This window comes from Pelodiscus sinensis, chromosome 15, assembly GCF_049634645.1.
Source record: "Pelodiscus sinensis isolate JC-2024 chromosome 15, ASM4963464v1, whole genome shotgun sequence".
In the NCBI taxonomy this organism is placed as follows: Eukaryota; Metazoa; Chordata; order Testudines; family Trionychidae; genus Pelodiscus; species Pelodiscus sinensis.
This window is the reverse complement of record NC_134725.1, coordinates 864,089-890,176: the sequence shown is the minus strand read 5'-3', so window position 1 is coordinate 890,176 and position 26,088 is coordinate 864,089. Positions and strand designations below refer to the sequence as shown.

General features: G+C 55.8%; 1 protein-coding gene across 1 annotated transcript in view; it reads left to right on the top strand.

The window, feature by feature from the left end:
• Positions 1-26,088, top strand: part of LOC102451575 (citron rho-interacting kinase-like) — a 358,679-nt gene that overhangs the window by 77,949 nt on the left and 254,642 nt on the right. The window contains exons 9-10 of the mRNA XM_075897800.1: positions 12,338-12,463; positions 23,185-23,280. Of these exons, the coding sequence (XP_075753915.1) occupies positions 12,338-12,463; positions 23,185-23,280 (222 nt within the window). The remainder of the gene's footprint in view (positions 1-12,337; positions 12,464-23,184; positions 23,281-26,088) is intronic.

Sequence of the window (26,088 nt, the reverse complement as noted above, 5' to 3'; positions counted from 1 at the left end):
CACCTGGGGCATAGGGTTGGGGGGAGAGGGGGCGGCGCAGCAGAGTCGCTGCCCAGACTGAGGCCCGCTGACAGAGGGTTGTCCTCCCCCTGGGAGAGCGGGGTCAGACCCAGGGCCTCGATCTCCTCAAAGATGGAGCTAAGCTCCATTCCCACAGCCCCGGAGCCTTCCCCGCCAGCCAATGAGGCAACAATTACCTTGGCGGTGGCAACGGAGGGCACAGCTGGTACCGGGGCCGGGGGAGCTCCTGCCGAGGCCTCCTCTGGGATGGGCTCTGCAGGTGGGATGGCATCATCCCCCCTCGCTGCCACGGCTTCCTCAGCCGGCCCCTCCTGCTGTTGCTCGCCGGGGGTATTTTTGACAGCACTGGCGCCCCTCGGGATTTTTTGGAGGGGGGCCTTCCCACCCTCCTCGTAGGAGGGGGGAGATTCAGCCCGGGGAACGCGGGCTCGGTGCTTGCCCCGGACGAGCGTCCAGCCCTCTGAGGTGGAGGGCTGGTCAGCAGGGGTGAGGCCAGGGGGTGCAGTTGTTGTTCGGGGGGGAAGATGAGGCAAGGGAAGGAGAGAGGGGGGTAGGGAAACCTCCCCCTGAGGGGAGCCCTCTCCCTTGTCCAACAGCCACCACACCACCCTCTCCTCCTTGGAAGCCGGAGAAACCGTTTGAACGGAGGCGGAGCCCACCTGCTCACCCGGGCATGCCGGAGGGGGTGCCTCTGGCTCCCGAGCAGAGCTGTCAGTTGGAGGAGGGGCAGCCGTGAAGGCCGGACTACCAGGGGGGCCGGCGGCGTTAGGGCCGGCGCCCTCCGGACCCCGGGGGGCCCAGACACCTCTTCCGACCGGGCCAAAGGGCAGTCCCTCAAGACGTGCCCCATTGCCCGGCAGAGGAAGCACCAGGTCTCCCCCGTTGAGTAATGGACCTGGTAGAGGGCCCCCGGTAGGGCACCATGAAGGACCCCTCTAGCACTGCCACGCGCCACTGGCGGCATCTGGAGCTGCACTTGCCGGCGGAAGGACAGCACGTGGCAGAGGGCGGGGTCCTTACAGACCAATGGGAGAGGGATGATGGTGGAGATGAGCCGCCCCAGGGTGGAGAGGGCAGGTAGCAGGGTGGCATTTGGGAGGAAGGGCGGGACAGAGGTAAGGACCACCCGTACGCCCAGGTCCTCCAATGGATCGAGGGGCACATGCACGCCCCCTACCACCAGGCCCCTCTCCACCACCTCCTGGGCAGCGACCTCTGAGGCAAGGAAGAACACGACCTTGTCATACATCTTGGAGACGGCGACCAGGAGGCAGCGGACACTGTGCCTCCTGGTCAGGGTGTGGAAGGGGCCCCGGCCACCCGGGATGGAACTGGAGGCAGCAGTCGGGGCAGATGATGTGGCGGCATGTGGGGGGGTGGCAGCGGCCACCTGGGCGTACACTCTGGGGGCTGTGGGTGGATCGCCCCCAGAGCTGGTGGGGGGAGCGACGGGAAGGAGGGGCTGTGGCAGATGGCGGGGCCGCAGTGGGTGGGGCGGCCTCGGCCATGGAGGGTTTGGCCTTCCGGGCCGGGCCTTTGTCCTTTTTCTTCCCCTGGCTCTGTTTTCCAGCCGAGGTGGAGGCTGTTCCCGAATCTGATGAAGCGTCGGCCGTGGCGGAGCTCTGGCCGGGGGTCGGGAGGTCAGCTGCAGCAATTTTTGGGGTTGGTGGCAATGGGGGAACTGTGGGGTCAACAGGGGCAAGGGCCTCCATCATCATGGGGAGAGGGGTGGAAGGAGGCACAAAGGGCAGGGAAGGGGGCAAGGGTGAACCACCAAGCAACGGGCAGTGGAGGAAGGCATCAGCGAAAGGAAGGGGGGCGGATGGGAGGAGGGTACTAGATTCAGGGAGGGGCAACTGAGGAAGGGGCACCAACCACTCCTCCCTGCTTAGCTGGATGCAGAGGAGGAGGGTGCTAGCGAGAAGGGGAGGGGCACGTGGCGGAGGGCAGGCGGTAGAGCTGGGAAAGTTCCCCAAGAGACTAAGCAGGGGGTAGTGAGGCGGAGTGGCTACCCACTGACCCCGAGGGGGAGGCACCCCTCCCCTAGCCCTACAGGCTTACACACCCCAGTAAGTATTCTTCAGAGAAATACATTTATAAAAGAATGAATAATCGCTATTTTCTAATCTCTCTCCTCTGACAAGCTGTTACAGCGATCCTGTCCATTCTCAAAATAGAGGTTTCTAAGTCTAGTTACATCCTACTGACTACTCCAGCAGAGCCCCTGCTCCACAATCCAGCCTTGCGTGCAGGTGGCAGAGTTTCCCTCGGTGAGCCGGAGGCTGATCCTGGCAGAAACCACCAAGGTTGAAGACCTCCTGGACTACGACAGGGGGGACTGGGTGGATCCCCGAGTGCTCGCTCAACGCATTGGGGTCTCCACCCCCTGAACCCCCCTGCGCCTATTCCAGGAGGTGAAGGCAGCTTTGCCGCAGCCCGCTCTCGACTTCCTGCAGCAGTCCCTGTGAGAGGGTACGCCCCACGTCTCCCTTCTTGCAAATCCTCTGTCCATTGTTATCAGGCCCCTATTCCGTGCCCCCCCCCCCCCGCCCCCCCCCCCGGCATCCTCGTCGCTGGACTCCCAGCCGGCTGCAGGATCTGCAGCCGGTCTGCTTCCGAATGGCGCCAAGAGAACATCAGCGTGGGTGACCAAGACCGGCTAGAGGTGCCTCTCACTCTGGCCGAGTTCTCGGAAGCCCTCCGTCTCATGCCCACCAACAAAACCCCGGGCATGGATGGGCTGACCGTGGAGTTCTACCGTGTGTTCTGGGACATCCTTGGCCCAGACCTCGTCACCGTCTGGGCCAAGCCCTTGGAGAGCGGGGTCCTCCCCGTGTCATGCAGGCGAGCCATGCTCGCCTTGCTACCAAAGAAGGGGGACCTCCGCGACCTTTGGAATTGGCATCCCATCTCACTCCTCAGCACGGACTACAAGGTCATAGCAAAATCCATCTTGCTGTGGCTGCGGTCCATGCTGGTGGATGTGATCCACCTTGACCAGGCCTATGCCGTCCCGGACTGTAGCATCTTCGATAATTTGTACTTGGTCTGAGATCTCTTGGAATTCGGGTGTAGGGACGGTCAATCATTCGTCCTCCTGTCCCTGGACCAGGAGAAGGCGTTGGACAGGATGGACCACAGGTATCTCCTGGACACTCTGCAGGTCTTCGGCTTCGGGCCCTGTTTTGTGGGTTTTCTCCGGGTGTTGTACGCCCTCACGGAATGTTTGGCCAGGCTCAACTGGACCCTGACCGAGCTGGTCAGCTTCGGGCGGGGAGTATGTCAGGGGTGTCCACTGTCGGGCCAGCTGTACGCTCTGGCGATCGATCCCTTCCTCTGTCTCCTTTGTTGGAGGTTGACGGGGTTGGTGCTCCGAGAGCTGGAGCTGCGGCTGGTCCTGTCGGCGTACGCCGATGACGTGCTCCTCGTGGTCCAGGACTCAGGCGACCTGGCGCGGGTGGAGGCCTGCCAAGTGGTCTACTTGGTGGCCTCCTCTGCCCGGGTCAACTGGGTCAAGAGCTCTGGCCTGGTGGTCGGGCATGAGTGGCAGGCAGACTCCCTCCCACCTGCGCTTCAGGCCATCAGGTGGAGCACGGGTCCTCTGCTCTATCTCGGGGTCTTTCTGTCCGCCACGCATCCTTCTCTGCCGAATAACTGGCAGGGTTTGGAGGACAGGGTGGGTGAGTAGCTGCAGAGATGGACAGGACTGCTCCAGTGTCTCTCCCTGCGCAGGAGGGCACTGGTGCTGAACCACCTGGTCCTGTCCATGCTCTGGCACTGGCTCAACACCCTGAGCCCGGCCCCGGAGGTCCAGATGATAGCCCTGGAGTTCTTCTGGCCAGGACTGCACTGGTTCTCTGCAGGGGTCTTGTGTCTTCCCGTGGAGGAGGGGGGGCCGGGGCCTGGTCTGCATGTGCAGCCAGGTCCGGACCTTCCACCTCCAGGCCCTGCAGAGACTCCTCTATAGTGCAGGTAGTCTGGCGTGGAGCACTTTGGTGCACGCCTTCCTCTGCTGACCGGCAGACCTTTTTTCTCCACACGAGAAATCTTCCGCGAGACCTCTCAGAGTTGCCGGAGTTCTACCAGGAACTCCTCCAGACCTGGAAACTGTTCTCGGCGACCAGGTCCGTTGTGGCCACCGAGGGAGCAGACCTCCTTGCAGAGCCCCTGTTCCGCAATCCAGCCGTGTGTGTGTAAACGGCGGAGTCTCCTTCGATGCGCCGGATGCTGATCCTGGCAGAAACCACCAATGTCAGATACCTTCTGGACTATGACAGTGGGGACTGGGTGGATTCCCGAGCGCTCGCTCAGTGCATGGGGCTCTCCACGCCCTGAACCCCCCTGTGACTAGAATCATAGAATCATAGAACCATAGAGCTGAAAGAGACCTCAGGAGGTCATCAAGTCCAGCCCCCTGCTCTAGGCAGGACCAATCCCAAATAAATCAACCCAGCCAGGGCTTTGTCAAGCCAAGACTTCAAAACTTCTAGGGATGGAGACTCCACTACTTCCCTAGGTAACCCATTCCAGTGCTTCACCACCCTCCTAGGGAAATAGTTTTTCCTAATATCCAACCTGGACCTCTCTCACCACAACTTGAGACCATTGCTCCTTGTTCTGCCATCTGTCACTACTGAGAACAGCCTCTCTCCATCCTCTTTGGAACCTCCCTTCAGGAAGTTGAAGGCTGCTATCAAATCCCCCCCTCACTCTTCACTTCTGCAGACTAAACAGACCCAACTCCCTCAGCCTCTCCTCATAGGTCATATGCTCCAGCCCCCTAATCATGTTGGTGTCCCTCCGCTGGACTCTCTCCCAATGCGTCCACATCCTTTTTGCAGTGGGGGGCCCAGAACTGGACACAATACTCCAGATGTGGCCTCACCAGCGCCGAATAAAGGGGAATAATCACTTCTCTGGATCTGCTGGCAATGCTCCCTAATATGCCATTAGCCTTCTTGGGTGCAATCCATCCCCTCATCCAGGTCATTAATAAAGATATTGAACAAAACCGGTCCTAGAACCGAACCTTGGGGCACTCCGCTAGAAACCGACCGCCATCCTGACATCGACCCATTGGGCCCGGGCCTTCTAGCCAGCTTTCTATTCATCTTACCATCCATTTATCCAATCCACATTCCCTTAACTTGCTGGCAAGAATATTGTGGGAGACCGTATCAAAAGCCTTGCTAAAGTCAAGGTATATAACATCCACTGAGTTCCCCATGTCCACAGAGCTAGTTACCTCATCATAGAAGCTAATCAGATTGGTCAGGCACGACTTGCCCTTTGTGAATCCATGCTGACTATTCCTGATCACTTTCCTCTCGTCCAAGTGCCTCAAAATGGATTCCTTAAGGATCCCTTCCATGATTTTTCCAGGAACCGAGGGAAGACTGACCGGCCTATAGTTCCCTGGATTGTCCTTGCCTTTTTTGAAGATGGGCACTATATTTGCCTTTTTCCAGTCATCCGGGATTTCTCCCGATCGCCACGACTTTTCAAAGATAATGGCCGAAGGCTCCTCAATGACATTTGCCAACTCCCTCAGTACCCTCGGTTGCATTAAATCCGGACCCATGGATTTGTGTACGTTTAGCTTTTCTAAATAGTTCTTAACCTCTTCTTTCTCCACCGCGGGCTGTCCACCTCCTTCCCATACTGCGTTGCCTAGTCCATTTGTCTGGGAGCTGACCTTGTCCGTGAATACAGAGGCAAAGAAAGCATTGAGTACTTCAGCTTTCCCCACATCGTCTGTCACTAGGTTACCTCCTTCATCCAGTAGGGGCCCTACACCCTGTCTGATCACCTTCTTCTTGTTAACATGCCTGTAGAAACCTTTCTTGTTATCCTTCACATCCTTAGCCAGTCGCAATTCCACTTGCGCTTTCACCTTCCTGATCTCTGAGGGAGTCAAAATCTGCTTTTTTGAAGTCCAAGGTGTGTATTTTACTACTCTCTTTTCTTCCTTTGGTCAGGATCTTGAAATCTACCATCTCATGATCACTGCTTCCCAGGTTGTCACCCACCTCCACTTCCCCTATTAGTTCCTCCCTCTTTGTGAGCAGAAGGTCAAGCTGCGCATGGCCCCTGGTCAGTTCCTTCAGCACTTGTACCAAGAAGTTATCCCCAACATTCTCCAAAAACTTCCTGGATTGCCTGTGTACTGCCGTATTGGTTTCCCAACAGATGTCAGGGTGATTAAAGTCCCCCAGGAGAACCAGGGCCTGCGATCTGGAAGCTTCGCTCAGTTGTCCAAAGAAAGCCTCATCTACCTCATCCACCTGATTTGGTGGCCTGTAGCAGACACCAACCACAACATCACTGCTGTTGTTTGCTCCTTTAAACTTAACCCATAGACTCTCAACAGGTTTTTCTCCCTCTATATACTGGAGTTCAGAGCAAGCATAGTGCTCTCTTACGTATAGTGCAACTCCTCCTCTTTTTCTCCCCTGCTTGTTCTTCCTAAACAGTCACCCTTCCATGACAGCGCTCCAGTCATGCGAGTCATCCCACCAAGTCTCTGTTATCCCAATTAAATCATATTTCTTGGACTGGGCCAGGGCCTCCAGTTCTTCCTGTTTGTTGCCCAGGCTTCTCGCATTAGTGTACAAACACCTCAGATAACCAGTTGATAGCCCTATCTTCTCCATTCGAATCAGGGGTCCTCCTTTCTTGCCCCTTCCTCTCTGCATTTCTTCCTGGTATCCGACTTTCCCACTCCCCTCAGGGTTTTGGTCACCGTCCCCCGACGAACCTAGTTTAAAGCCCTCCTCACTAGGTTTGCAAGCCTGCCTGCGAAGATGCTCCTTCCTCTCTTGGTTAGGTGGATCCCATCTCTTCCTAACAATCCTTGTGCCCGGAACAGAGTCCCATGGTCGAAGAAACCAAAGCCCTCTCTGCGACACCACCTGCGCAACAACACATTTACGTCCTCAATTCGACGATCCCTGCCCAGTCCTTTCACTTCAACAGGGAGGATGGACGAGAACACCACTTGCGCTCTGAATTCTTGGGTCCTTCTTCCCAGCGCTACATAATCTGCAGTAACCTTCTCAAGGTCATTCTTGGCCGTATCGTTAGTTCCCACGTGGAGAAGCAGGAAGGGGTAGCAATCCGAAGGTTTGATCAGTTTGGTAAGCCTCTCAGTCACATCCTGAATTCGAGCTCCTGGTAAGCAGCACACCTCTCGAGATTCCAGGTCTGGACGGCAGAGGGATGGCTCAGTCCCTCTTAGGAGGGAGCCCCCGACCACCACCCCCCGTCGTCTTCTTTTGGGGGTGGTGGTCATGGAACCCCCATCCCTAGGACTACGCATCCCATGCCTTCCAGTAGATGGTGTTCCCTTGTGGTTTCTTCCTTGTGAGGTCCCTTCCAAAGCATTCACCACTGCAGAGCCTGTGGAGAGAGCCTGAAAGCGATTACTTACCTCTATAGCATTGGGGGATTCCCATGTTGGCCTTTTTCCCCTTCCAAAAGTTACATGCTGCCAGTTCTCTTCCTTGTCCCGTACTGCCCTCTCTGGCTCTTCCGCCTGCCGTGCTTGCAGGATTAAACGCTGCCGTCTATCGAGGAAGTCTTCATCCTCTCTGATGGAGCGTAGGGTCGACACTTGGGCCTCCAGTCCTCTCATTTTTTCTTTCAAAATGGTGACCAGCCAGTTGAGGGTGGGGAACCCCGATGAGCCAGCGTGTATTCCACCTTAATCCCACGGCCCATCGGGGACATGTGTTGGCGGCTCCTTCACGGAGCCTTGAGCACAGGCGTGTACCTGGCACGGTTCACACCCATCCCAGACACCTGCCCCTTTTGCGGCGTGAGGGAAAACCTGGCACACGAATATCTCGAATGTGCCAGGTTGCAGCCCCTATTCCAGCTCCTCCAGAACCTCTTATTGAGGTTCTGCTGCACTTTTCCCTGCACCTTTTTATTTACACGCACCCCATCTGTGGCCCCACAAAGTCGCGAGACCTTCTCGTCAACCTCCTGGCCCTGGCAAAAACCGCTATATACAAAACCAGGAGGAGGATGCTGGACGAGGGGGTTCTCTGCGACTGTGGGGCCTACTTCTGCTCCTTCCTGGTCTCACGCATCCTGGCAGAGTTCCTCTGGGTGGCATCCGCTTGCTCCCTGGACAGCTTTGGGGAGCAGTGGGTGCTGCTCGGTGTCCCTGTCCGGCTCCCTTGTTTTGAACTTCTGACCCACACCCCTTGACCGTGTTTTTCATTATTTGTCCCCCGGAATCTGTTGAACCCTAGGTCCAGTCGTCCCTCCTGCAAGGCTGGGGGAGGGGCTTTTATAAGTGAGCGGGCTGACCTCCCCCGGGGTTTCAAAGAACATGCCCCATTCCAGAGAAGGAGGGTGTGGTAGCTGCTCCTTCCCTCCTGTGCTCTGGAGCACCTTCCCTTTCTTCCTTTCTCCCTCTCTCCCCTGCCCTGCCCGGCTGCTGCCTGGAGCCCTCCCTCGCCAGCTCTCCCCTGCTGCCTACCTGCTTGCCTCCCTGTTGCTGGGCCTCACCCTCAAAGGACTGCAACTGCTGCTACCACCCAAGCCTTGTTGCTGGCCTGTCCCCCCGCCCATCCAGGAGGCCATTCCTTGGTTGGCTGTCACCTGCCTGCTGTTGCTGCTGTAGCACCTGTGCCCTGCCAAGGAGGAGGAAGAGGAGGACCACCATTTGGACTGTGGAGGGGGTTGGTTTGTAAGACTCAGCTTTAACACCAGTGCTTCTGGGGTGGTGGTAACTTGAGTTGCTGTGAGGGGACCAGGGGAGAGGCAGGGAACCCTCCCCCCAGTCTAGCTTCCCCCTTTTTTTTCTACTGTCACCACCCCCGCTGCCCCCTCCACCGTCCCCTTGTACCAGCAGGAGCTATTTTTTGCCCCTTGGTGGCGCTAGCTGCTCGCCCCCTTTTCCACCCTGGGACAGTTTGTGCAGCAACAGGCGAGAGACTGAGCCCCACGAGTGCTTGTGGGTGCACCCCCCCCCCTTGGACTTGGCCTCCCTCCTTCACCTACATTTCATTGGGGGGCCTCCCCCACCCCCTACTCCCCCCCTTGTTCTCTTACCACAGCATCTGGCCTCCCTGCTGCCTGCCCCGCCCTAGCAGCCCAGCAGGTTTTTCCTTCCCTCCCTGCTACAGCCCTCCCTGGAACTTAGTTTGTTGCCTGCCCCGCCCAGCCCCTGAAAGTTTGTATGTTTCCCTGCGCCGGGCCATCTCCATGCAGTTCCCCGGTCCGCCCCTCCCCCTCCCCCACCCCTGGTCAGTTTGCTGTGGTGATTACCCCGCCTTCAAGCCATTTTCCTCCTTCATGTACCACCAGCCCCAGCCTCCCACTGCTCTTGTTTGCTCCCTCCCCCCAGTCACCCATTAGCCCGTTGTCTACTGCCCAGTGCACCCTGGCCCCCTCCCCAAGAGCTCAAGGCCCCTCCCTCCACGTTTAGTTAGTGCCCCTCCCCATTCACTGCACCCCCCCTTTTTTTAGACCTCCCCTTTCCCAGTGCAGCTGGAGGAGCCGGCACCCCCACCCTGTACCTGTAGCCTTGACCCTGTCCTGTCCCACCAGCGCCCTCCTTCTGTGCCTCCAGCCTTGCAGGGAGGAGTGGTTGCTTTTCCTACCTTCCCCCTCGGTTACCCCTTTCGTGCCCTTCCCCGCCAGTGCCCTCCCTCCCTACAAACAATCCAGCGGGAGGGAGTGGTTGCTTTCCCCATCCCCCCTCCCCCCAATCGCAACCCCCCCTTCCCTCGTATCCCTGACCCTCCCTCTAGTACCCTCCTCCTCTGCCTTCAGCCCTGCAGGGAGGAGTGGTTGTTGCCCCCTCCTTCAGTTCCCCTCCAACTCAGCGCCCTCCTACCCTACTTCCATCTCAGCAGGGAGGACTGGTTAGCCTGACCCCCACCCCCTCCACCGACCCTTACCCCTCCCTTCCATTGACACCCTCTCCCCTGCCTGTTGCTTGGTGGGGAGGAGTGGTTGACCCTTACCTCCCCCTTCCCCACTATCTGTGCCTCTTCCAACTCTTCCCCCCCATGATGGAGGAGGTCCCCACCCCTTCTCCTATCCCCATTGACCCCAAGGTTCCCCTGGTGCCACCGATCCCAAAAACTGCTGCAACCAACCTCCCGACCCCCGGCCCAGGCTCTGCTGCTGCCATGGCCGACGCTCCCCCTGATTCGGGAGGGGCCTCCACTTCGGCCAGTAAAAAGGGCCAGGGGAAGAAAAAAGGCAAAGGCCCAGCCCAGAAAGCCAAAACCCCCCGCAGCTGAGGCCACCCTGCCCGCTGTGGCCCTGCCACCTGCCATGACCCCTCCTTCCCCTGCCGCTCCCCCCACCAGCTCTGGGGATGTTCCACCTGCAGCCCCCCAGAGTGTACGCCTAGGTGGCCGGTGCTGCACTCCCACATGCCACCATACTTTTGGCCCTGACTGCTGCCTCCAGATCCATCCCTGGTGGCCGAGGCCCCTTCCCCACCATGACTAGGAAGCACGGCGTCTGCTGCCTCCTGGTACCTTCCTCAACGCATGTCGAAACATACATGTGGGTGTTGGCGAGGGTGGTGGGGTCCTCGGCCATGGTGGCAGCCTCCAAAATGTAGGGGAAAGTGGTGTTCTTCCTTTCCTCAGAGGCCGCCGCCCAGGAGGCAGTGGAGAGCGGCCTGGTGGTGGGGGGCATGCACATGCCCCTCAAGCCATTGGAGGACCTGGGCGTATGGGTGGTACTAACCTCCGTCCCGCCCTTCCTCCCCAATGCTGCCCTGTTACCTGTCCTCTCCTCCCTGGGGAAACCCATATCTACCATCGGCCCTCTCCGGTTGGGCTATAAGGACGCCGCCCTCTGTCATGTTCTGTCATTCTGACTTCAGGTACAGCTACAAATGCTGCCGGCGGCACATGATGGGGTGGTATTGGAGGGGTCCTTCCTAGTGCCCTACCAGGGGGCCCTTTACTGGGTCCATTACTCTTCAGGGCAGACCTGGTGCTTCCTCTGCTGGGCAATGTCTGGAGGGTCTGCCCCTTGGCCCGGTCTGAGGAGGTGTCCGAGCCCCCTGGGGCCTGGGAGGGCACCGGCCCCAACACCACCAGCCCTCCTGGAAGCCCGGTCTCCACAGCCGCCCCTCCTACTACTACCAATGGCTCTGCTCGGGCACTGGGGGAGCCCCCCCCCCCCCACACACGTGCCTGGGCAAGCAGGCAGGCCCCGAGTCTGTGCAACCAGATCCGGCAGGGCCCGAGACGGAGAGGGTCGCATGGTTGCCGCTGGGAGAGGGGTAGATTTCCCTGCCCCTCGTTGTTCCTCCCTTGCCTCCAAGACCCCCCCCGAGTACCATCTGTGCTCTCTGGCCTTGTCCCTGCTGACCAGCCCTCCACTTCCACCTCAGAGGGCTGGATGCTCGTTTGGGGGAAGCCAGAGCCCGTGGTCTGTGAGCTTGATCTCCCCACTCCGATGAGGAGGGTGGGAAGGCCCCCCACAAAATACTAAGGGGGTCCACCGCTGTCAACATCACCCCCAATGAGCATCAGCGGGAGGCGCCGGACGAGGATGCGATGGTAGTGGAGGGGGACGGCGCCGTCCCCCTCACGGAGTCTATCCCTGAGGAGGCCTCAAATGGAGCTCCCCAAGCCCCCTCACCATCTGTGCCCCCCGTCGTCACCGCCCAGGCAATTTCTGCCTCAGTGGCTGGCGGGGAGGACTCTGGGGCCATGGGAATGGATTTCAGCTCCATCTTTGAGATCGCGGCCCTGGGTCTGACCCCACTTGTCCAGTGGGGAGGACAACCCCTTGCCAATGGGCCTCACTCTAGGCGGTGACTCAGTTGTGCCGCCCCCTCCTCTTTCTCCCTCTCCCATGCCCCAGGCGGCCGTCTCTGCTCTCACCCTTGGGGTGCCCCTAGTATTGCCCAACAATCCGGCCACCATAGGTGCCTTGTCTGAGGCTGCTGAGCCCTTAAGGGTATGTCTACACTACCCCGCTAGTTCGAACTAGTGGGGTAATGTAGGCATACCGCACTTGCAAATGAAGCCCGGGATTTGAATTTCCCGGGCTTCATTTGCATAAGCGGGGCGCCGCCATTTTTAAAACCCCGCTCGTTCGAACCCTGTGCCGCGCGGCTACACGGAGCACGAACTAGGTAGTTCGAACTAGGAGGGTAGTGTAGACATACCCCATGTGACTAGGCAAGTCTTTGGCAGTGGGGATGATTTCAGATGCAGAAGAGGATCACATTCTTATGGCTTCAGGTGACTTTTTCTAGTGCCTGCTCAATGCTGTCTGATAATCAAAACTTGTTTAGCCTAAATGGCAGTTTATAATTGTTCTGCAGGAACGGCGTCATTCTCTGGAGAATCAAGTGAAGAGGTTAGAAACTGTAGAACGCAGAGAAAATCGACTAAAGGAAGATATTCAAACTAAATCTCAGCAGATTCAACAGATGGCAGACAAAATTCTGGTGAGCAGGGATGAAAGATAAAGGGAAGAGTTTGCCACAGTGGAGTGGGAAGAGAGGACATTGACATACATAAAATAGGATGGGGACCAAGGTTCCCTCTAAGATGTGGGGCAGTTCAGCCCTGCCCAGTCAGGGGCTCAGGGCTCCACACACTGAGCTGTCTGACTGGGCGGGGCTCATTAAGCAGTTGTGGGGCTGTGCTGCTGCGCAGCTTAGAGGGAACCTCGGTGGGGATGGTTGATTGAGAGGGTTGGATGATGGATAAAATTTATCTTGGAAATAACTTCAGTGTAAAATTCTGTCTGTAATGTTAGTTATAAACTAACTGCTAACATCTATGGTTCCATGATCTCTTACCAAATGACTTTTTAAAAATCCCAGTTGCCCCAATAGGACATTTTCCAACTCAGATGTATTCACTCACTAGTATGCAATTCATTTCCAAATAACTATTTAAAAGCATAACCTTAATGGTCAGTGCTGAGTTGTGCAACAATGACTTTGTTAGTATCTAACTTTGAAATCCTTTTCAATTTGGTCTGAGTTCTAATCCATCCCAAATGGAATGAACAAAATTAATCATCAAAACTGTTTAATCATCAAAAATATTTGTCAGAGACGTTCTCACCCACATATCTTCTTCACTATAGTTGGGAATTTCTTGTTTTTCTTGTTGTTAGATCTGTTAAGTCTTTTTGGTTAATTTAGTCTAAAGGGAAACAGAGGGTACTGCTGCTACTTATATCTCCTGGGGGAGGAACCCATCATCTTGTGATGAGGCAGACAAATAAATGTATGCTTCTCTGAGTTTTTTTCTACATATACCCATTCAAACAGTGGGTTTCCTTCTGCAGCATAGGATATAGGAGCCAAACCTGTCAATCAAAGGGAAGTGGTTTTACTGTGCCCTTGGGAACACACCCCACCCAGTGAGACTGCTTCTAGAGATCAAATATATGATGCACACATCTTTCCTGGTAGTTGAGTTTATCAACTATCTATTTTTCATTAAATTACCTTTCTACAGTGCCCAATGGAGACCCAAAAGATCTATTGAAAATTAAAAATGATTTCCCACCAAAGGAGGGATGGAATGTCAAACCTGACTCCTTTTTGAAGAAGAGAGATCAGGATAGTACATATTTTGCCTTCCCTTAATACCCAGGTTCATCATTCCAGCAGTCAGTTTATAACAGCAGCACTACTCTGAAGGAGGGCTAATTAAAAATGTGTTGTTGAAGGAAAAAGATCTCATATTTGGTGTCATTTTTAGCTTGAATGGAGGTCGGATGGAGGTCTGCACTGAATGGCATCTGCACTGCACCCGTAGCTCAAAATAGCTTATTTTGAAATTTGGCACTGTCTACATAGCACTTATTTCAAAATAAATCACTATTTTGAAACGTCCCTTACTCCTCATGGAATGAGGTTTACAGGGACATCAGAATAGCGAGACCGTTATATTTCAAAATAACGGGCACGCTCAAAAGACACGGAATAGCTATTTCGGGCTACAGGATGCAGTGTAGACATAGCCCTAGAAAAGAGATATGGATCCTCATCCTGTCCCACACTTGTGGCTACTACCAGGAAAACTAACATGTTAAAAACGTTTGGGCAGGTGGTGGTAGTCCTGACTGTAGGAGAATGGAGAAGTACCCCATGTGAAGGGCCAGTGGAAATGGATAACCTTACCTGAAGTTGATAGGTGATCCATAATTTTTCTGAGAAATAGCTCCATTAATGGATTTAATGATCAAAACTCTCGAGGTACCATAAAGAAGGTAGAATAAGTCCCTTGGCAGTGTTCTGTATTTCAACATGAGAGTGTGAGATGTGAAAGACAACTGCTTGCCTGGGCAAAAAGCTAGCTTTGTATTCAGAGACCATGTAATACTTTGACTTGTTGCATAAGCCTTCTTTGTCTATTTGGGCATTTTGTTTGAATGTGATTATTTTCCATAAAAATGGAAGGGAATACAGAGATATCATTTCACTATTCCATGGGTCTCGATTTGGATCTATAGTATCTTCATGTTTACTTGGAATGTTGGGGACCGTAATGCCCATACGTTAACACAAAAGACTAATAGGTCTTAGGTTTCAGGGGTCTCTTCCTTAGGTCCCTCCAGTTCTGACTTGAAGAATTAGCCCTCTTTGGAGGGCTAAAGAGAAAATGAAGTTGGTTTTTGCTGATTGCAGATATTTGTTTTTATAGTATCTTGAGTTTTTGCTCTATAATTTGATTAGATTTGGACTCCTCTGAGCAAGCTCCCCGCCCCCCACAGTTTTTTCTTTAACCAAAAATACCTTGTTTCTCCTGGTAACAACAAAACTGGAAAAAGACATGAGTCTGAAGATAGGTCACATGTAGACTTTATTCTGTTGGCATGTCCCTGTAGCAGAGAGGGGGGTCCTTTTCTCTGATTTCTGCCACAGTGGCAGAGTGTATGGGGTGGTGGGCTGAGTCATCTATACATATCTCTATCTGGAGACTCCTTAATCCCATGATACAGCCGGTGTTGAGCATTTGGGGTATTTTTACAGGGATTCTGAGGAGCTGTTCTCAGGAGCAATGGGAAGAAGAGAATGGGTAGAGATGTAGGAACAGGTATGGGCCTCTCTTACTTTTGGTTTTGAGGGAAGAGAGGAAGGGAGCCAGGTGGTAAGCTGTCAGAAGTGGATGGTGGCTTTCTCTGAAGGAATAAACTCTTCTAGTTGTACTTCATGAGGCATGCTGCTCTGTCTATAGATGAAGATAGCCACAGAATAGAAATGCCAGGTTCTGAATCATAAAATAATAAAGATGCTTGGGAGCACAGATAGTTGTTTTCTGTGGCTATGGTGAATAAAACACAGGGGTTGGATGGGGGAATCTGAATAGGAACTGCTGGAGAATATTATCTGAAATGAGTGTGACAGACCCGGCCGGGTCCGCACTGACCGCAGGGGAGAGACCCCCGTGGTCCATGGGAGAGTGGCTGTCGCGAAGGCCGGCAGCCGGCTGAACGGCGCGCGGCCAGCACGGACCCGCCGGAGGATGCGGGTAGGCGTGCGCTGCGGGACGAGGAGGGAGGCTCAAGCCGCAGCGCCGTGCCCGGCCAGAGCACCGCGCTTCGCCTCGCAGGGCGGGGCCGCGGACGTACAGCGGGAGGAGGGCCACGGGCAGGACGCCGGGGAGGCGGGGCTTACCCCCACAGCGTCATTCCCCGGCACCTACAAAGGCGGCGGCGGCCCGCCCAGAAGGGGGAAGGGCAGGGAGCCGTCACCCTGGCTTCCAGGGGGGCCCGACATCCAGCACCCCAGGCAACGAGAAAAGACGGCGCAAGCAGCTGGCGACTCGCCTTGGGACGGACCCGACGCCTTTGGGGGTAAGCGAGCCGGCACCGGCTCGGCCGCGGGGGTCAACCAGCGGGGAGTGGAAGCAGCCCGGAGCGGGACCCTTTTGGTGCCCGTGGGCAGACGAGTTGCGGGCATCAGCCCCGTCTGCTGTGGGGGACAGCCACTAGACACTGTACTCCACTTAGGGCTCCGGGCTGGGACCCGGAGGTGAGGGTGGGCCCGGGTCCCCCACTCCCCACGCACCCCAACCCCGAAGCAGGTGTTCGGAACTAGAGACTTTCGCACGGGGGCGGGGTGAGGACTGAGTCACAGCCCCGACCCCCCCCCCCCAGACGACTGCTAGCCCTGGAGGGGCAGGGGGGGTCCCCGCCCCGGACCACAGGGGAGGGGACGCACGCGGTGGTGGGTCCGCCGAACCCCCCCCCCCGCCCGACCTAGGGCAGAGGGGGTGATCGCACCCATCGGCTGGCACCACGATTGGACTGGGCTAGGGACGCCCGGGACAGTTAAGAGGCGGGTGGGTCTGCAGAGCCCCCTCTAACCCCCCCCCCCGGAGGGATAGAGGCGCGGTGTTCGCACCCAGAAACCCCGTCACACTGGTGGAGAATGTGGGCATCTAGGAAACTTTCCCCCACAGATGAACGTGAACAGGCCAACCGGCCGGCAGAGCTCGCGGTGGGCGAGGAAGTGATGGGCGATCTGATGGAGCCCTGACAGTTCCTCGAGTGGTTCAGTGAGACCCAGTGGCAACAACATCAAGTCCAACAGGAGCAACAGACGCAACTAGTCCAGCAGCTGACCACTCAATTCCAGGAGCACCAGAGGCTGCTGATCCAGGAATTAGCTGCCCAGCAGGACCAGTGGCGGCAGACCGTAGAAAGGCGATGGGGGGCACCCGCTGGAGGACAAGGAACAGTGGGGGAAGGACTTAACCTGCCCCTACGTCTTACGAAGCTGGGCCCCTAGGACGATCCCGAAGCATTCCTCACTACCTTTGAGAGGGTGGCCACGGCCCTACCTGAGTGGTCCAGCCCAACTCGCCTACCGTAGCCTCGCAGTGGCAGATGCTTTGAATTACCACAAGGTGCGGGAAGCGATACTAGACCAGGTAGGCCACTCCCCGGAGACCTGCCGGCAGAGGTTTCGACAGGAGGCATTCAAAGGGGGGGACCGCCCCCGGGCAGTGGCTCAGCGACTGAAGGAATGGGCCAACCACTGGCTGGAGCCAGAACATAAGACAGGCTGCCAAGTCGCTGAAATAGTAGTGATGGAACAATTCATCCATATCCTGCCCAGGGAAGGGCAAAGGTGGGTCCGCCGGAACCAACCCACGACGCTCAACGAGGCGGTGACATTAATGGAGGCCCACCTCCTCGCGGAACGAGAGGATGGCGGCGGCGGAAGAGCCGTCCTGCCCGGACCCAAGGTAGGGGGGCCCCGGCCCCAGGGAAGACCCCCAGGGAGAGAACCTCCACCAGGGGTACAAAGAGGGCGGGACTTCCCCCCCCCCGGCTAGCGCCCGTTTGGTCCCACCCTACCCCTGAGAGGGCTGAGGCCGAGCAACAGCCGGAAGGAGGACCGCGGGAGGCCCAACCCAGAACAAGGGGCCCCTGCTTCCAGTGTGGGCAGGAAGGACACTTCAAGCAGGAATGTCCACTAATGGACTGCACCTTGAACCAAGGGGAGGCGGCCGGGCTCAGGGGGGACGGCGGGAACAGGGGAAGCCCCGTGGTACGAAGGGTGTTGATGGAGGGCCGGCCCGTCCAGGCTCTGGTGGACTCCGGCTCGTCAGTAACCCTCGTGCGGGCTGACCTAGTCCCCCCCGGACGGCCAGAAGGGGAACCCATATGGATGAGGTGCGTCCACGGGGACGTAAGGGAGTACCCCACGGTCCAACTCCGCCTGTCCGGGGGCGGGCAAGATCGGGTCTGGCCGGTGGGGAAAGCCAAGACCCTGCCCTACCCCGTGCTCATCGGCCGGGACTGGCCGGGGTTTGAGCTGTTCCTGAAGGGTCAGGACTCCCCCACGGCCGGAAAAGAGAGAGAGGAGGCCGACGCAGGGACACCAGCGATGAGCCCGACAGAGGGGGCGATTTGCCTGGAACTCGAGGCGGAGCCGGATTTCATGACCGAGCAAAGGATGGACCTCACCCTCCAACACGCCTGGGACCAGGCCGTCGTTCCGGAGGATGCGGGACCGGAGGAGGCGAGGGCACCCCAAGGGCCACAGTTCCAGGTATGGGGCGACCGCTTATACAGGGTTACGGAAGAGGCGGGGGAGGGGGGGGGTGCGTAAACAGCTAGTGGTTCCCGCCCGGTTCCGTCGGGAGGTACTTGAGCTGGGACACGCTAACCCCTGGTCGGGACATCTCGGGCGGGAGAAAACATTGAATCGGGTCCTCCAAAGGGTCTACGGGCCCGGGGTTTTCCGGGCCGTGCGGGATTTCTGTGAGTCATGCCCCGAGTGCCAACGGACGGCCCCAGCACGCGTACCGAAAGCTCCCCTGGTCCCCCTCCCTATCGTGGCGGTACCGTTCGAATGGATAGCCATGGACCTGGTCGGGCCCTTGGAACCCTCGGGGCGTGGGCACCGCTATATTATGGTGGTCGTAGATTACGCCACCCGCTACCCCGAAGCTGTCCCGCTGAGGAACACAAAGGCCCCCACGCTAGCGCGGGAGCTACTCTGGATTTTTTCGAGAACGGGGTTGCCCCAAGCGATCCTCACGGACCAGGGTCCAAACGTGACCTCCCGGGTCATCAAAGAGCTGTGCAAAATGTTGAAAATTCAGCGGCTACGAACCTCGGTTTATCACCCACAAACTGACGGATTAGTTGAGCGGTTTAACCAGACACTTAAAGGGATGCTGCGACGGTTTGTGCAGGACGACCCTAGGGGGTGGGACTTGATGTTACCCAGCCTTCTGTTTTCAGTGAGAGAAGTCCCGCAGTCTTCCACGGGGTTTTCTCCTTTTGAGTTGCTATACGGACGCCGCCCCCGAGGAATCCTCGACCTCCTGAAGGAGGGATGGGAAAGCCAACCCACCACCAGGCGGGGGACGGTGCAATACATCGCGCAGCTCCGGGAGAAACTAAGTCGTCTGGGCGAGTATGCTCGACTGAACCTCAAAGACGCCCAACACCGTCAAGCGAGGTATTATGACATCAACGCACGTCGGCGGGAGTTCCAGCCGGGTGACCGAGTTATGCTACTCCTGCCCACAAAAGAGTCGAAGCTCCTAGCACAATGGCAGGGACCTTTCGAGGTCATCAAGAGGATAGGGGAGGTCGACTATGAAATTAAGCTGTCAGGCCGACGCCAGGGGACCCATCTCTTCCACGTTAATCTTCTGAAGAAGTGGGTACCCCGGGATGCCCTGCTAATCGCTCCCCCCTCAGGAGAGGACGACCTGGGGCCATGGGGCGGGGCGGAAACGGAACAGCTGGAGATTAGCCTGAACCCCGACCTGACCCCACAACAACAGGCGCAACTACGTGACATCCTCCAGCGGTACCAGGGGATCCTCACGCCGCGACCGGGCCAAACGACCCTAGGAATACACCAGATCACCACGGAGGAGGGCCGGATCGTGCGAGAACCACTGCAACCCCTGCCCCGGAAAGTCTGGGACACCGTAAGGCGCGAGGTCCAGTTAATGAGGCAGTGGGGGGTCATAGAGGAATCAGCAAGCGAGTGGCGCAGCCCCATTGTGCTGGTCCCCAAGGCCGACGGATCAACTCGCTTTTGCATAGATTTCCGGAAGGTGAACGCCGTGTCCCGTTTTGATGCGTACCCTATGCCAAGTGTAGACGAGCTACTGGAACGACTTGGACAGGCGGTCTACATAACGACGTTAGACCTGTCAAAGGGATACTGGCAGATACCGTTAGACCCAAAGGCCCGAGAGAAGACTGCCTTCTCGACCCCATTCGGTCTATTTCAGTTTCGGACCATGCCGTTCGGCCTCCACGGGGCGGCAGCGACCTTCCAGCGAGTGATGGACCGGGTATTGGCCCCCTATTACGAGTTCGCTGCCGCCTACATAGACGACATTGTCATCTATAGTCGGACGTGGAAAGATCACGTGGAGCACCTACGGACGGTACTCTCAGCCTTAGGTAAGGCCGGCCTCACAGCTAACCCCAAAAAGTGCTGCTTTGCACAGCATGAGGTCTCATACCTAGGGTACGCCGTGGGGCGGGGAAAACTAAAGCCCATTTACAGTAAGGTGCAGGCCCTAAAGGAATATCCGACCCCGACAACCAAGAGACAGGTTCGCCAGTTTCTGGTGCTCGCAGGGTATTACAGAAAATTCGTACCCCAGTTTGCTTCACTGGCGACTCCCCTGACTGAACTGGTAAGGAATTCGGAGCCAACCAAGGTACGATGGAACCCGCAGGCCGAACGTACCTTCCAGACATTGAAAGAGAAGCTAGCCTCCGCCCCAGTCTTGAGGCAACCAAACTTTGACAAACCCTTTATTCTTTATACAGATGCCTCGGAGGTGGGACTTGGAGCCGTATTGACACAGGAGGGACAAGATGGGGACCACCCCATCCTATACCTTAGCCGCAAGCTGCTGCCACAGGAAAGGGCCTACGCAACTGTCGAGAAGGAAGCATTGGCGGTAAAATGGGTGGTGGACTCCTTGCGGTATTATCTATGGGGAAATAAATTTATGTTGGTGACAGACCATGCCCCGTTAGTCTGGCTAAATTCAATGAAGGATACTAATGCCCGGATAATGCGGTGGTACCTGGCCCTACAGCCCTACTGCTTCGAAATAATGCATCGACCTGGGGCCACCCACCTTAACGCCGATTTTTTTTCACGCATAGGGGAACCCGCCCCCACCCAGACCCAGCCTCCCCAAAGGGGGGAGGTGTGTGACAGACCCGGCCGGGTCCACACTGACCGCAGGGGAGAGACCCCCGTGGTCCATGGGAGAGTGGCTGTCGCGAAGGCCGGCAGCCGGCTGAATGGCGCGCGGCCAGCACGGACCCGCCGGAGGATGCGGGTAGGCGCGCGCCGCGGGACGAGGAGGGAGGCTCAAGCCGCAGCGCCGTGCCCGGCCAGAGCACCGCGCTTCGCCTCGCAGGGTGGGGCCGCGGACGTACGGCGGGAGGAGGGCCGCGGGCAGGACGCCGGGGAGGCGGGGCTTACCCCCACAGCGTCATTCCCTGGCACCTACAAAGGCGGCGGCGGCCCGCCCAGAAGGGGGAAGGGCAAGGAGCCGTCACCCTGGCTTCCAGGGGGGCCCGACATCCAGCACCCCAGGCAACGAGAAAAGACTGTGCAAGCAGCTGGTGACTCGCCTTGGGACGGACCCGACGCCTTCGGCGGGGTAAGCGAGCCGGCAGCGGCTCGGCCGCGGGGGTCAACCAGCGGGGAGTGGAAGCAGCCCAGAGCGGGACCCTTTTGGTGCCCGTGGGCAGACGAGTTGCGGGCATCAGCCCCGTCTGCCGTGGGGGACAGCCACTAGACACTGTACTCCACTTAGGGCTCCGGGCTGGGACCCGGAGGTGAGGGTGGGCCCGGGTCCCCCACTCCCCACGCACCCCAACCCCGAAGCAGGTGTTCGGAACTAGAGACTTTCGCACGGGGGCGGGGCGAGGACTGAGTCGCAGCCCCGACCCCCCCCCCCCCAGACGACTGCTAGCCCCGGAGGGGCAGGGGGGGTCCTCGCCCTGGACCACAGGGGAGGGGACGCACGCCATGGTGGGGCCACCGACCCCCCCCCCCCCCCGACCTAGGGCAGAGGGGGTGATCGCACCCATCGGCTGGCACCACGATTGGACTGGGCTAGGGACGCCTGGGACAGTTAAGAGGCGGGTGGGTCCGCAGAGCCCCCTCTAACCCCCCCCCCCCCCGGAGGGATAGAGGCACGGTGTTTGCACCCAGAAACCCTGTCACAGAGACTACATTTCCATGCCCACACTGCAGAGGGACACTTCTGGAGCTAGCAGCCTGGTGGTGGTAACGCTGAGGCTGCTGCTGAGCTGGTTGTGTAATAGGCCCATACAGTATAAGTCCTAATAGTCATGTGTGAAAACTGAATTGGCCTCTTAGAACTAGAAGACATTTTCCAACTGAAGAAAACAGTAATGCCCCTTCCATGTGGCAGTTCAGGGTACTAAATGTTGCAAACTCTTTCTAGACGAGTACTTTTTGGCAGACTTTCACTCCATTTTTTTAGCCTGTGTAGTGGAGGGTTGATGCTGTTACTGGATCAAATGAACCTTTTTGTGCTCCCAAGGTGATTTCCTGAGATAAGAGAAAGGAAGACCAGGAGATAGAAAATGCATGCATGTCAACTTGAGAAATATCAGGGAATTTTTCTGTGCTGTGTAGATTGGAAAGCAGGCAGGAGACCTTGGAGGAATCACAAAACTGGAGCTTTGCTAAGTGGCAATCAATCCACTTTTCAGGGCTTGATCTGCCTCCCATGCTGCAGAAACAGTTGGAATGGTAAACCTAGCCATGAAGAAGAATAATGTTCTCTTAAGTTCCAACTGAGAACAAGTCTCAAGAAAGGAGACTGTGTATGGGCTTTGGAGACCATGGTGGCTGAATTGGAGGAGCTAAGGCAGAGAGGTAGATAGATGAGAGTTTCTGGGACACAGTAGAACAATCCCACCCCTGGTCAGACAGCCTCTGTGCTGCTGAGGAGGGTGAAAGACTCAGGGAATGAGAACATCCAACTGGAGCAGAGGGACTCTCCTTCCAAATAATGTTGTGGTTAAGGATGTTAAGAGGTGGGTAACTGACTAATCATGTAGTCAACACAATTTGTATCGACTACACGATTAGTCGATAAGAAAAGGCACTCGCAGCTACCCCCACTGCAGCTCTGCAGTTTGAATGTAGTGGGAGCTGTGTGTGTATTGCTCTCTCGAGACATCTAGACAGACTTATGTGTAGTGCTGGGCAGGAGCCGGTGGTTGTGGTACATGTAGGTACCAATGACATAGGGAAGGATAGGAGAGAGGTCTTGGAGGCCAAATTTAGGCCGCTAGAAAAGCGAGGTCCTGGATTTCAATCTATGGTGGCATTCTCTGAAATGCTTCCAGTTCCACATGCAGGGCCAGGTAGACAAGCAGAACTGCAGGGTCTCAATGCGTGGATGAGACAATGCTGTAGAGAGGAGGGGTTTAGATTTCTTATGATCTGGGGAAACTTTTGGGATAGGGGGAGCCTATACAGGAAGGATGGGCTCCACCTAAACCAAAATGGAACCATACTGCTGGCACTTAAAAACTGCTCTACAACCTTTTTAATTTTAATATATGAGCATTTGGTATGTGTACTGTATATGTATTGTATGTATTCTATGTATTATATTTCTGTATATGTCGGACATAAATCTTTGCTGTGTTTAGGAACTGGAGGAGAAACATCGTGAGGCTCAGCTGTCAGCACAGCATCTGGAATTGCAGCTGAAACAGAAAGAGCAGTTCTATGAGGAAAAAATCAAAGTAAATATTCCTTTTCATTACCTTCATGCTTTCTTTTATAGGTGCATTGGACTGTGGATAATCCCCAAACAGCTGCTTTTGGACTCTGATTCCCTGTCTGCTGCTTCCTTGTTCACTTCTTCTGAGAGTTGAATGAAACCTGAATAATTCTGCCTTTCAAACCTGTGCCCATCATGCTTTCACTTTTTGTGTGAGACTGTGTTATCCATGTAGGCTTTGTAAGGGAGAGCTATAAGAGCAATAAGAATCCATTTAACTGGTAACTGACCATTCCATTAGAACAAGTGATTCTTATTCCATGCTTGTGGGAAACCAGACGTTCAAAAAGGCTTTTATTTTTTTCTATCTTGTTTTGATCTGAAGAGCATTAACACGAGCAGCCCTAGAAGCTTTAAATTTAGCAAATGCAAAAACACTTTTGAAATTCCACATCCTTGGAGCTGTAACATTTGCCAGCCCATCCAGAGATCCATCCACACTGCTTTTTTTCTATTCTCCAGGATATTTTAAGATTTGTAACAAATAGTTGAAAACATGATTATAGACACCACCTGAAATTAGGAAAGCCCTAGAGAGGAGACAGGATTATGTAGTGTGACAGGGTCAGGCCAGAAGGATATAAAAGTGTAATGGAAGGGAGGTACATTAGCCTCAGACTGAGTAAATCTTTGTTCCCAGGGTAAACTGGCAGGGGCTAGTCCAAAACCAGCAAGAACTTCTCAGAATAAATCAGGTCAGTTGAGCACCTGGAATTAATTGACCAGGTTTGCAGAGTCAGGTGAGCCAAGGCTAATTAGAACACCTGGGGCCAATTAAAGACCCAGTTAAGACTGGTTATAAAAAGAGCTTCCCTGTCTTGCACAAGAAAAACCCTCTTGCGCAATGCCATTACACCTATTACTTTTCAGGAAGAACAGCATTGCGCAAGAGGGTTTTTCTTGCGCAAGAAGGGGCAGTGTAGACGCTCCTTCTTGCACAAGAGCCTCTTCTGAAAAAAATGGTGGCTCATTAGGTATGCAAATGAGGCTCGGCGATATTCCACGCTTAGCCTCATTTGCATATTACTCGTGCAAGAAGCCGTGAGTATAGACATAGCCTTAGTGTGCAAGGAGCTGTGGGGATGGAGGGAGTGCTGCAGGGTGTTTAGGAGAGACATGCAACAGCAGATACCAGGAGGGAAGAGCCTGAGAAAAAGAAGGTGTGGGGAAGTATCCCAGGGGTTTTGTAGCTGTCTCGCAACTGGTATTAGAGACCCTTATAGGCAGCTGCTATTACAGGGCCCTGAGCTAGAACTCAGAGTAGAGGGTGGGCCTAGGTTCCCCCCAACACCCACCTCCCCATTTCCGCTGGGGAAAAGAAAAGAGTTTACCCAGCCCTGTATGTGGGAGTCCACCAAGACTGGAGTTTATTCTCCCTCTATATGTTATTCTGGCCAATGATAAGAGGAGCTCAACAAACAGCAAGCTGATACCCTAGGGCTGTGTCTACATGGGCGTGGTCTTGTGCAAAAGTGGCCGCTCTTGCGCAAAAACTTGCTGCCTGTCTACACTGGCCGCTTGTTCTTGCACAAGTAAACTGACGTGCTAATGTATGAAATCAGTGCTTCCTGCGCTAGAACTCTGACGCTTCTGTTCAGGTATAAGCCCTCTTGTGCAACTGTTCTTGCGCAAGAGGCCAGTGTAGACAGGAAACATGAATTTCTTGCGCAAGAAAACCCGATGGTTAAAATGGCCATCAGAGCTTTCTTGCGCAAGAGAGCGTCTACACTGGCGTGGATGCTCTTGCGCAAAAGCACATCTCTTGCACAAAAGCACATGCCACTGTAGACGCTCTCTTCTGGAAGAGTTTTTGCACAAGAAGCTGCCAGTGTAGACGTAGCCTGGGTGTAGTGCCTACATTGAGGGCTGCTGTGAGCCTCTGAGGCAAGCAAATCTGCCTGAAAGTGCAGGACTCACCGAGTTTTGAATAGGAGCTTTGTCACAATAGTAGGCTTCAGGACTAAGCCCAAAGAGCTTAGTCTGAAAAAAGCTTAGACTTAAAACAGCTGTCCAGGAGAGAGGGACTATGATGATGATAAAGAGGAAGAAATTCTTGGGGGGTGGGACTGAGGTAGTGGACAGTGCCTGATCAATTGGAACAAGCATACTTTTTAAGGCATGTAGGGAATCATGATGACAAGCATGAAGCTAAAAGTTGGATATTAGAAAGGAGACCAAAGCAATGGTAAGGTAAAAGGATTGAAAAGAGTGTAAAGAAATGGGAGGAGCAGTAGAGGGAAATGAGAGCCATGGTATAAATAGGGCAAGATTGTTTAGGCTTTGTAAATGAAATGGTATACCAGTGAAGGGATTTAGGAGATGGGAAGCATGTATGTGGAGCAGAAATAATAGTACAGGCAGTCCCCGACTTATGTCGGATCCGCACTTACGAACAGGGCTTTCTCGCCCCGGAGGTCGAGGTGGCGGATTGCTGCCTGCGAGCTCCGGGGCGAGAAAGCCCCGTTCGTACGCTGCTCCCGGTGCCCCTGGTCTGCTGGAGACCGTCTCCAGCAGACCAGGGGCACCGGGACTGAAGCCGCAGCAGCAGCGGGTTCCCGCGCTTCTGAGGCTTTGCCAGAGCAAAGCCTCAGAAGCGCGGGAACCCGCCGCTGCTGCGGCTTCGCTCTCGGTGCCTGTGGTCTGCTGGAGACCGTCCCCAGCAGACCACAGGCACCGGGACTGAAGCCGCAGCCGCAGCGGGGTCCCTCGCCTCTGAGACTTTGCCAGAGCAAAGCCTCAGAGGCGTGGCACCCCGCTGCCGCTGCGGCTC